Raw genomic sequence first — 13130 nt, forward strand, 5'->3', positions numbered from 1 at the left:
TATGCAGTATTTGTCTAGTGTTATTATGCTACTAAATATTGTACAACTCCAATTCGAAAAAAGTTGGGACAGTATGGAAAATGGTAATAAAGCAAAAAGGAGTAATTTATAAATTTACTTTGACTTGTAATTGAACAAAACAGTATAAATATAACACTATTCATGTCTTACCTAGTCAATAGCATTTGATGGGTTTATTCACTCTGCATCATGTTCCGAAAAAGTACGGTAAGAGATATTTTAGGACTAATAATGATGTGGCACATAACAAGGTAACTTTAAAGTGGTGAGGTAATCGTGTTCTGGTGTGTAAGGAGCCTTCAAAAGGCCTAGTCTTCCAATAGCAAGAATAGGTTGAGGCTTGCCAATTTACCCATAGATAAGTCAGTGAATAATCCGGCACTTTGAAAGAAATGTTACACAAAGACAAACTGGTAGGTTTTTGGGCATTTCACCCTTTACAGTACACCCTTTACACTATGATTAAAAGAATCAAGGAATCCAGTCAAATGTCAATGCAAGGCCGGACACCACTTCTGCAATGTGTGTTGTCTTTTATCGTTCTGGCACCACTGTCTTATAACCATCATGCATCTGTAATTGATATCATGACTTGGCCTGGGGGATACTTTGGTAAAGCCAACACTGTTCGCTGCTGCCTCCACAGATGCAAGTGAAAGCTTTACTATGCAGAGCAGAAGCCATACATCCACACAGTCTACAACTACCACCAACTTCTCTGGGCTTGGTCTCACCTGAGAAGGAAAGTAGAAACGTGTAACCCTAATATGTGGTCCAACAAGTCAACATTTCAAATAGTCCTAAGAAAAAACAGCTGGTACATTTTCTGGGCCAAAGACAAAAAGGACCATCCAAGCTGTCAGGCCAAAAGCCAGTGTCTGTCATGCTTTGGGGGTACCACATTCTGCCTGAATTTCGATTGCATGGCTACATAAGCAGGGACTCCTGGTACTAGATTGGCCTGCCAGCAGTCCTAGCCTGTCTCCAACTAAGAATGTGTCGCACATTATGAAGGTCAAAATATGGCAATGAAGGCCCTACACAACTGTACAGATCAAGTGTTTCATAATGGATGAATACGAGAAAATTCCACTTGGTAAATTTAAACAACTTATGTCTTCAGTATCTAAACTCTTAATAAATGATATTTAAAGAAATGGTGATGTTACACAGTGGTAAACACTTGACTGTCCCATTTTTTTGATTTTGGAGATTTGGAGTGTATACTTTCAAAGAAATAATTAAATTCATAAGGTAAAACATTAAATACATTTGTTGTAGTGTTTTCAATATGGTACAGGGTGAAAAGAATTAACAAATCACACATTTTTGTTTTTATTAGCAGTTTCTAAACTGTCCCAACATTTTTGAAATTTGGTTTGTATAATACAAGGGTGTCAAATAAAATTGCTAAATGGTTGGTAAAACTGGTGTTTTTATCCTCATGTTAAGAGTGCAATCTAACTGAAAATTATTTTTAATTAGGCTTTTGATTTTTCTAGTTACAAATTCAGTACATGGACCAGGGTGTTCAAACTGTGTTATCTGAGGCCTACACTGTCCACTGCATTTAATTTCGACCACACTTTTTACTAAGTCAGCCTTCTATAGATCAAGCTGTCACTAAAGGAAGATTACAGGATCATAATGTGCAAAGTCCAAATCAGGCTCTATCTTTCTCTCATTTTCCAACAAGGTTATCAAGGGACAACGCTTGCTATGATTATACTTAATGGAAGAGATGAACTAACGCTGAAGAGAGTCAGTCCATCTACTGTATAAGGCAGGGACCTGGATTGGGCAACAGACGAATGCATGCCACACTAATGTCCACATTTACATGCACTCTTATTGTGTCAATTTAGAATCTAACTAGAACATCTTTGGGATGTGGAATGAATGCCAGATAATCTGTAAAAAAACCCAAACAGAAACAAGAAAAACATGTAGGAGTCAGGTCAGGATTAATACCCAGTCTGTACAGGCTGAGAGACTGCAGTAAAAAAAAAGTAAAAAAAAGTACTAGTACATAACCTTGTCATCAAGCAACACATTTCTTCACTTTCTTGAAGTAAAGTCTTCAATGAAGTTAGATCAGGCATGGAGTGTGTGGTGCTGGTTTACCAGAGGCCAGAGGACCCACATCTTATAATCCTTAATGTTACAAAGACAATTAAAAGTAAAAAAATTGATAATGGTGTCAGAAGGTATATTTATAGATATATACAAATGACAGCCAATCCCAACCCTCCTTTGACATCAGACCATGCAAAAGGAATTGGCTCATCACATACTGGATGTGCAAAACTGGCTATAGTCTAGAAATGGACCATTGGCTGTATTAAAAATATGTTTATTTAGTCATGCCTTCATTTTTGAGCTTACATTATCCTTTTCAGGTTGTGGTGGGGACAAGCCTATACTGGCAGGCTCATGCACAAGATGACAAACTGTTCTGAATACAAATAACATTTTATTTGAAAAAAAGAAAAAATTACATTGTACTTTTGATAAAACACATGTGACCACTGTTGCAGAAGACAGTGACGAACCAAGCAACACATGTCATATGATCGTCACATCTCCAGCTACTCCAGCCATCACCTTCACTTTGTTATTTTGCAACCATACAAAATACTTTTCCATAATGATGTGCAGAACTGCATATGGCTTTGTGCTTGCATATTGTTGCAAACACCTCTTATTTTATGGTGCTGCTAAAAGCTGTAGAAAATGCATACCTCTATGAGGCAGCTTTTTTCAGGAGTCTGTTCATTTTTATGATGATTTTATGGATATTTTCTTTTACATAATCCCGAAGCAGAGTCACACTTCTGACCAGTGTCAGACTAGTTACAGTCCTTTCATCTACAGCTGACATCTATGGGTGTTTTTGTGCTATCAGAAAGTAAACTCCTGGACACAAAAGCTGCCATTTCATCTCAGAGATTCTGTCAGAAGGAAGACAGGTACAGCAACCTACAGCATGGGCGTTCAGGAGACCAGCTTCAGAAACTGCTGTCCCTATGTACTTCCAGCTCCACACATTTCAGAGACACACGTGTTAATATGATTGTTGATTTTTAATATTACTGGTATGCACACAAGAGTGTGCCCTGTGACTCTGGGTGTAGCAATCCATCACAAAACACACTCAAGCACACACCCACACTCGGACAATTTAGAGTCATCATTCAACCTAAAATGCACCTTTGGAATGTAAACTCAAAGACTAGAAGTAAAAATCTACACAGACGTTGGTAGAACTTCTGAATTCCACACAGACATAAACCCAGATCTCTGGACCTGTGGGCAACAGCACTACAAACTTTGCTGGTATGGTGCTCCTTACATTAATGACAAGTTCATTATTATCTACTTAAATCTTTAGCAGGTGTGGAGGACTGCCGGCTTCTCATGCCGGTCCTCACCCCCAGGCCGCCAGGAGGAGCCCTCCCGACAGCAGGATAGTGCCCCGAGGTCCAGCAGGGCCTCATGGACTTTGTAGTGTTTATACACAACCATGCTGGATACCTTGGGGGCCACCAGGAGTCTCTGTGGGGGGGGCTTATGGGCTCTTTTGTGCCTTATGACCTGGGGGTACGTCACGGTCATGTGACGGGAAGGAACGACGTGCTCCCGGGTTGAAGTAAAAGACTGATTGCCCTGACCCGGAAGGAATAAGGAACTGTGGACTGCTGGGACAGGAACACCTCCGGGTCAGGGGCTATAAAAGGGCGGTGCCTCGCTCCAGACAATGAGCTGTGCTGGCTGGTAGAGGAGCAAAGTGTCTGGGCGAGGAGGAGTGTTAATTATAGTATTGTGTGTATTTAGAGTTTAGTAGTTTTATATGAGTAGTGTGGTGGGTGCTTTGTGTACATTGTGTGAAGAAATAAAAAAGTATTGGACTTTTACCTGGTGTCGGGAATTCTACCTTAGGGTAAGTTTCTTACCAACATTTGTTTTACATATCTAGGCCCGAGTCTTTGCCCTAGTGAAACTGCTCTTCTTCGATTTGAGAAAGGCTTCTTTAACTGTACTAATTTTGGCTTTGCGCTGCTTCTCCATGATCTCACTTCTGCTTTTTATGTTGTTGAATACAAAGCCATAATGAATTGCCTGCTAAATTCCCTAGCTTGGCAGAAATAAAGAAATCACCAGCTTTAATTTCACATGGTTGGTTCTCCAAAACAAAACGACAAGTTCTAATCAATTCTAGGATTATTTTGTGACCTGGTCAATTGTCTGTGTGCAGTCTGTACATTTTTGTGAGCTTGGATTTTTCACTGGTACTCTTGTTAAAAGAGTAGGTTAGACTATTTATGATTGTACTGTACAACTACCTAATGTGGATGTGTGTGTAAGGGTTTTAGATGAGCTACTGTTCCAATAAAAGTCATCAAGTGTCCATGCTGCTGGAATTCTTTTCTCCTTTCTTTCCAATACCTTTTAAAAAACGTTTAAAGGAAACCTTACCATGATACCATGACACTTATTTAAATGGAGAGTAAGTAAATTTCTCATTACTTAATATTTTAAAATAGTGTTTCAAAACAAAGGAAATAAGGCTCAATGGTGCAGTTTATTACTGTAAATACTCCTCAGCTCCCGGGAACAGGGTTCAGTACGCAGCCATTCTTTTCACACAAACACAAAATAAACTACTGTAGCTGATTCTAGCTGTACTGCTATATTAATGTTCTTGACCAGCTATAAAAATGTGCATTCTGCAACTGTTGGTGCCTCAGACCATCAAGCAAAATAAGCACAGCAGAATTTAGCATAATATTCACAAACTCATTCAAGACTGAAGAATACTGCAGCAACAACTGGTGCAAGGCAGGAATCAACCATTGATAGGGTGCATTGCAGAGCCTACTGTAACACCGAGACGATTTGACACAAGCACAGGGAAAACCTGTCCTGAAACATCCACACACTCAAAGTCAGGACACCAGATCTGTGAGGCAACATTCTCACCTGTGCATCATCCTGCTATTGTATGAATCGCAGGTATACACTGAAAAAACTGATTTGATTATTTCATGTGATTTTTAAATATTTTTGGGTGCAGAATTCAAAAGTGACATCCATTCTACTCCATCATTCAACATTTTTATCACAAAACACATTCTTTGATTGTTATAGTTTTTACATTTTTTTTTTCACACTATAATTAATTAAATATCAATATTTTGTCTCTCTTTATATAAAAAAATCATTTGACGCAACAAGACTTTTTGAAAGAGAGACTTTTTTCAAGTCCTGCAAGACTAGACTTTTGACTTGACATTTTTTTCAATTCATGCCCTCCTCTCAAACATTTTCAAACAAGACCACGGTCCTCTCAACTCTCATTCGTGTGAATCCTTTTGTTGGACACACCTCCTGCGCTTTCAGCTCTAATACTTTTTAACATTTTCCTCACTTTAAGTTCCCAATTAAAAAAAGACATATTATGTTCAAATCTTATTGAAGAATTTCATCACAAAGGGTTATCAACATAAAAAATGAGTACACGGGCAATCCTAGCACCGAGAAACAATGAAGTCAAACAAATCAACAGCAAAAATGTTGATCGGTTACACATCAAATTGGTTAAATGCGCCCAAAAATGTCGAACGGTTACACAGCAAATTGGTTAAAAGCGTCTCAATAGACTATGCTGAAACAGTTAGTGGTGATTGTGCAGGAGATGAAAACAAAAACTTACAATATCCCAAAGAATATCTACAACTGTTATCAACATCCTGTCTTACACTGCACAAATTACTGTAGAAAGAAGGATGTATTCAAGAAAGGTAATGTAGTACATCTCCCGGAGATAACATTAGACAACAAAGGAGATCTTGATATTCCATTCGTATTAAAACGTTAACAGTTTCTGGTTAGTATAGCTATTGCAAAAACAATTAACAAATCTCAGAGCCAAACATTCGAAAAAGTTGTTTTATTTAATAAAGAGAAAGAAATGAAATTCAATCACGGGCAGTTATACGCTGTGTTGACGCATATGTAACAATTCCCATGAAAATAAAAATCTGTTTAAATTGTATATTTGCATCCCCATAGGCAAGCAGCAGAACTGCAAAGAGTCTAGCACATAGTGCAGGCAGAGGGGTTGGCGAGCAAAGCGAGCATGGGGTAAAGCCCCCTAGTTTAAAATTAATATTTTCTAATATCAGGGAATACAAAATTCCCATGTTTTCTCTGTGAGTGGAACAGCAGCATCAAGAATTGACATTGGGTTCAGAAGGAATGGCAAGCTAGAAAAAAGTTACAGCCTGGTACCAAAAATTCATCAGACACAGCTTGGTGGATGCAGAGAAGGTGCTGCTACTACCATTTCAATATTACGCTTGTTGTATTAAAGCACATTGTCTAAGCCGTATCAAACAATGGAGCCTGTTTGATGTGTTTATGCCAAATGTTTCCTGTTTTGTCTGATACTAAATTGGAAGAGGGCAATATTTGCTGGACCTGATATTAGAAAATGATTTATGACACAGAATTTGATGAACAGCCTGGTACAAGAGGCTTGGGTATCATACAAAGAAGTAATTTTTAAATTTTTAAGTAGCAATAAAGATCCAAATATTAAAGAAATTGTGAAAAATGTATTACTTAAGTTTAAAGAATTGGGTTGTAACTAAGTTGATTTTTGGGATTCACATTTGGTATTTCCATCCATCCATTTTCCAACCTGTTAAACCCGAAAACAGGGGTCTGCTGGAGCCAATCCCAGCCAACACAGGGCACAAGGCAGGAACCAATCCCGGGCAGGGCGCCAACCCACCACAGGACACACACAAACACACCCACACACCAAGCACACACTAGGGCCAATTTAGAATCCCCAATCCACCTAACCTGCATGTCTTTGGACTGTGGGAGGAAACCGGAGTACCCGGAGGAAACCCACGCAGACACAGGGAGAACAAACTCCATGCAGGGAGGACCCGGGAAGTGAACCCAGGTCTCCTAACTGCGAGGCAGCAGCGCTGCTACTCCGCCACCGTGCCGCCCCCCATTTGGTGTTTCTTCCCTCAAAATCTAGGAGTGGTGAGTGAAGAGCTGGGTGAAAGATTCCATCAGGATATCAAGGACACGGATAGAACATACCAGGGCCAGATATCTGCTAGATGATTCATCAGAAAAAGTGTACACGTGACGGACCTAAGATGTGACAAAAACCAGAATGTTAAATGTAATCCAATGAATATGTATTGTTGTTTAGTGCACAGAAAAGTTTACACATATAGACTAAATATTTTCATGTTAAATTGATACAGTGCAATATTGCCTACATGAAATATCAACAAAATCAACAACATTTATTTATATAGCACATTTTAATACAAATTATGCTGCTCAAAGTGCTTTACATGATGAAGAAAGAGAAAAAAAAAACAAAATAAATAAGAATTAGAATAAGGGAACACTAATTAACATAGAAAGAAGTAAGGTCCAATGGCCAAGGAGGAAAAAAAAAAAAAAAACTCCAGTTGGCTGGGGAAAAAAATAAAATCTGCAGGGGTTCGAAGCCGCGAGACCGCCAAGCCCCCTCTAGGCATTCTACCTCACATAAATGACCTCAATCAGTCCTCATTGTATTCATGGTTCTCATGGAAGAACTTGATGATGACGGTCATGTGGACTTATGGCCTTTAATCCATTAATGTAGGGACATCACGGTGCTTTGATCAGGTGGTGGTGGCACAGATCGCCACCCCATAAACCCCGAAAAAGAACAGAAGAGAAAGTAGGCGTTAGTACGGATTTTGGAGCTACCATGAATAATCATGATAATTAATTGAATATACAGAGCATCAGGATTTAACTAAAATAAAGTTATGAGAAAGCCATGTTAAAGTAATGTGTTTTTAACAGTTTTTAAAGTGCTCTACTGTATTAGCCTGGCGAATTCCTATCGGCAGGCTATCCCAGATTTTAGGTGCATAACAGCAGAAGGCCACCTCACCACTTCTTTTAAGTTTAGCTCTAGGAATTCTAAGCACACACTCATTTGAAGATCTAAGGTTACGCTTTGGAGTGTATGACAATTATCAGTGTAATTTGTTAGATTTTAATATCTTTCAAATTGTATACTGAAATGTGGCGTAATAGAAACGTTTTATTGTGTTCATGAAAGCAAGTAACTATTCACGATTTAAACAAATTTTGTAAGTTTAATTTAGCAAGCCTTTGTAATACTCAGCCAAAAATAAATAGTGAGCGGCATTGGTAAATGCACGAGTGCTTCAGTCTTGTTGTTTTAAGGGTCGATACGATGATACAATCATGTGTCATAAGGCTGACTCCGTCACATAGAAAATAGTCTATTTATTTACAGTAATCGCTAAAATCGGTGTATATAATTTGAAAGTGGCGTAGAACTGGAGTTTATTCCATGAGCATCCGACATAATGGAAGGATCAGCATCGAAGGGCACTTCATACTGAACATTTATATGTACTGTTAAAATGTTCAAATACTAAATACAGCCTTCAAGCCAGCACACAATGATCGTCATTCTGCTATACAGGGCTTGTCGGGATATTTCAAAGGCTATTTTGGGCACTGGCCCGTTCATTTGTGCCAAAGAATAATTTAATGACAATACCTACCACTGAGCGTAAAAGTTCTGAAGGCAGTGGCAGTCTTTTTAGTGGGATTACCTTTTAAACGCCTTGTGGCTTCAACTCTACCCTCGTCCCGACAGTGGCGGGCACGTGAGCACACTCAGGCTGACGTCATCGGCGTTCTTTGGACTGCCCGCAATCGGCGAAGATGTCTTGTTTTTTAAAATCTCGGTGGTGCTTTTTAACAGACGCAGAAGTAACAGCCACATTCGAATGGATCTTTAAACAATGGATCTTTACAGATTGACAGGGATTGTTGTGCAGTTTTGGCTGTTATGCCTACTGTGTATCCGATGCCAGCCACCAGCCATCGAGGGTAAGTTTTTACAACTTGGACGGAAAGTTTGGAAATAATTACAAAGCAGGTGCCGCGTGAGAAGTCTTCGTGGTATAAGGGCATCCAAAAAACAACATTCCAGGGCAGCATATCTGCGTGTGTGTGAAGCAATGGTGTGTCCTGTCGTTCAGTTCTGTCACTGTTAGACAGCGCCTGAAGTCAGAGGAGTGGGACTGGATGGCACAGGGAATCGCAGGTTCAAAACCGACTGCTGGGTTACTCGGTTGAAGCCCTAAACAAATTTCTTCACCTCCTTAACTGCCCCCGTTTGTGACGATATGTTTGTTGCATAGCAGTGTTCTCCTTAAATATTTTGGAAGTGACCTTGGATAGAAATAGAGCAGAACCATCCAAGTTTTTAAAACTAATTTGGCTACCACTTGGACACTGGAAAACTGTGGTAAAACTTACTGCTCTGTTATTCATTTAAAATGAAATAATATATTCATTAAATTAGCATCCGTGTTCTTGTTTTTTGTTGTTTATTGTGAGAGAAAAATCACTTACAACTAATATACTGGAAGGTTATTTTTTTTGTTAAATTAGCCACAATCCTAAATCATAAATGAGAATAGTTCATTTGGATTCATATTTACTTACAAAATGAACAACTTTCCTATTCTCTAAAATTCTCCAAAGCCACACTATTTGGTAAACATTTAGTTTTGTTCTTTATTGCACATTTTAGCTTTGAGTATTCTGATTGAAGATGGCAAGACTAAATTCACACTTAGTGTATTTTATAAATTATTGTTTTTCATTAAGGCATACCTACTTAGGCTGGCTGGAAATATTTTTGTGTTTACTGGTGCACAAAGTGTCTTTGTTTTTCTGTGTCCTTGCAACGACTGAACCTGCTACTTCATATGGTCAAAATTAATGACATGATGTAGTGCTCTCAGCACATCTTCTGTTTGCCTAATATTCATAATACTCACTTTTGTGATTTAAACAGTGGCTACTCTCTTTTCATTCCCTTTCATCCCACCTATTTGTTAACTCAAATCATATAATCAGATCATTTCTCTTACTGCTGTCCTGCTCTTACACACCCTTTACTGGCTGCAGTCATTTTTATGCTGTTTTGATCCATTTTTGACTGTGCCATTAATTTCTGTACATTTTGTGAGTAACATAGCATAATAATTCCTTGTATTTTATTCACCGCTGTCACTAATAGAACAACTGGTATTGCCACCTTTGAGAACAAGTATCACATTCTTTCATTTGGAATGTTTTAAAATGTTTTAAGCTTGCTTCAGTATTTAGTAGCATCTCTTTCTGACAGTTGATAGTTCACAGTGGCATTGCTTAAAAAAGAAGTGTTTTTCTAGACATAGGTTACCATTGAGAGACCTCTATCATGCTGTGAAATGATTGCTTGTAAATTCTTTAGAAAATTGCACTGCAGCCTCTCCCAGACACGTGAATACCATATCTATCTATCTATCTATCTATCTATCTATCTATCTATCTATCTATCTATCTATCTATCTATCTATCTATCTATCTAAATCCTCCCTCTGAAGTCCTGTGAAGCACAGTTTATCATGGAATTAAATGCTCCCTTCCTCTCCCCTTTATGGTTAGAAAAAAAAAGTAGACTAAGTTTTTCATCATTACAAATATACTTTTTAACCATTTGCAAATCATTTGTACCTGCTTGAAGTGTGTTTGGGTTTTGGAGAAGATACATCTCAGATGTTTATATACTTTATCACATGTACTAGTTCTTTTTTGTGTAATTTTTCAATTGTGTTGCAATAAGAAAAAAATAGTTCAACTGAAATAGTAAACACATTCCAAACTTTTATTTCATATGAAATCAAACCCAACACCCCTCCTCACCTAGTCATAGAAAATTTTGGTTCTCTAATTTTACATAAAATGAGGCATTCTTTCCCATTAAATAAAGGAGAGAATGTTAGGTTTCTTCTAAATGAGTAAAATGAGATGAAGACTGAGCAATATAATGTGAGATCTCACAAAAGATTTTTTGTGCAATAATGTCATCCTGGTATAATTACAGATATTTGAAATTCTCTAACAGTACTAATCATAAATCCAAAAGTATTTGATAATTAAGCAAAATTTTTCCTGTATTACTGTAGAAATGTACCTGTACTTTAAAATAGATGCTTTTAGCACCCCATTGTACATTTTTTTCCTGCACATAGACAGCTGCTTCACTGATAAGCAGACTAAATAGTTGCCTTCAGACCTGTGTACCTGCGCCAAATCCCAAAAGCAGGTGCCTGCACAATGTGCTGCTTCCAATTGGAGGCGTCCCTCGTCAGCTGCTAACCACTGTGAGAATATGGCTTGGGTGCTCTTAAACAATATACCTTGACCAAATCAAACAATATAAAATCAATGGTAGCAAAAGTAGGAAATATATTTTTAAAGATTATTTTAAAGATACTCTCTGTAGAGACACAGATGATGGCAGAGTCTTTTCAAGTCTGAGTGCATAGCTGCTTCAGATTTTTCTGATGACTCTTGCATCTTTCCAGTTTCTTTGGGAATGTAGAAGTCTTGTCTGCATGACACTTGTCTCTCTGCTGATCTTCTTTTCCTTATTTTTTGTGCAGCACGCATTCCACTTAAAACAACCTTCCCTTGTGTAGATTTATCAATAATTACATGAATAATCAGTAATCCAAATACTACTTAATATTGGTATAATTTTTATTTTGAATCAATATTTTTTCCCAGGCTGATGTTCCTTCAGATCCTAATTTATCTCAGGCAAATATGTTTTAATTGTTTGGGTTCGAATAAATAAGGATACCGCAATTAAATTAATAAATAGTAGTCATTTAAGAAATGCAAATAATCCAGCATAAGAGTTTGCATGAAATGAGATTTACATTTCAACAGTCTGTGGGTCAGTATGGCTTGTCTGTGAATAGTTTAAATAAGCTTCATTTTAGAAAACATAAAAGAACAAGTGTCCTGAGTGCTGGCTGTTTAATTACCTGTAGTTTTAGTTTTATGAAATTCCATCTAAGATGGAAGAAATGTATAATTCATAGTTCAGATGTGAATTTTGTGATAGATAGATAGATAGATAGATAGATAGATAGATAGATAGATAGATAGATAGATACTTTATTAATCCCCAAGGGGAAATTCACATAATCCAGCAGCAGTATACTGATACAAAAAACAATATTAAATTAAACAGAAATAAAAATGCATGTAAAAGCAGACAATAACTTTGAGTAATGTTAGCATTTACTCCCCTGGGTGGAATTGAAGAGTCGCATAGTGTGTGGGAGGAACAATCTCCTCAGTCTGTCAGTGGAGCAGGACAGTGACAAAAGTCTGTCACTGAAGCTACTCCTCTGCCTGGAGATGACACTGTTCAGTGGATGCAGTGGATTCTCCATGATTGACAGGAGCCTTATTATTAATTATCTGCAGTCCAAGCTCTTATCTTAAAAACTGTTTAATGCATAGTTCATTATTGTGAGTTTGAACATTTATTAAAATAATCTTCCTATGGTGTATTTCTGTCACCACACATTGCCCTAGTATGATCTGACTGTAGGACATTTTCAAAATATACTGTATGACATATTAAGGTGAACACTGGAACATATACTGTACATCTAAGGGTTAACCCTATGAAATAAGTTGATTGGGTCTACAAATGCTGCCTGGTAATGGTTACCTGCTAGTACTGTTTATATCGCAGCTATTCATGGGTAAATGGGCACATTTCTTCTAATGTGAAATACTGAACGTAGCATGTTACTGGAACTTTATATCTATGGCACAGTTGTTCAAAGGATACAAAATTACTGTCAATCCAGAGATCTCTGAAAATGTAGAAACCAAGTGTCTTTTACTGATTAAATGCTGTATAGGTTACAAATGGCTGGACTATGTGATTATTATACACGGGAGCAACTGACAGCAACATCTTAGGCTCAAAGTTTCCCTTATATTGGCACTGTATTATATTTTCATCAATAATATTTTTGCAATGTTGTTTGTGGACAGAATTTTCTAGTTTGTATGATCTAATAAGCGAGGATAGAAAAATTAGTGAAATCTGTCATTATGTGTGGGGTACTTGTGTTTCCAATTTAAAATGTAACAATTTCAGTTTAAAAATCTTCTAG

The 13130-nt window shown here is 37.6% G+C and overlaps 1 protein-coding gene across 1 annotated transcript in view; it reads left to right on the forward strand.

Moving 5' to 3' along the window:
* The first annotated feature begins 8663 nt into the window (after window positions 1–8663).
* Window positions 8664–13130, forward strand: part of si:ch73-40a2.1 (ephrin type-A receptor 2) — a 79592-nt gene continuing 75125 nt past the window's right edge. The window contains exon 1 of the mRNA XM_039769029.1: window positions 8664–8979. Within this exon, the coding sequence (XP_039624963.1) occupies window positions 8892–8979 (88 nt within the window). The 5' untranslated portion in view covers window positions 8664–8891. The remainder of the gene's footprint in view (window positions 8980–13130) is intronic.

This window comes from Polypterus senegalus, chromosome 11 (assembly GCF_016835505.1).
Source record: "Polypterus senegalus isolate Bchr_013 chromosome 11, ASM1683550v1, whole genome shotgun sequence".
NCBI classification, from domain to species: Eukaryota; Metazoa; Chordata; class Cladistia; order Polypteriformes; family Polypteridae; genus Polypterus; species Polypterus senegalus.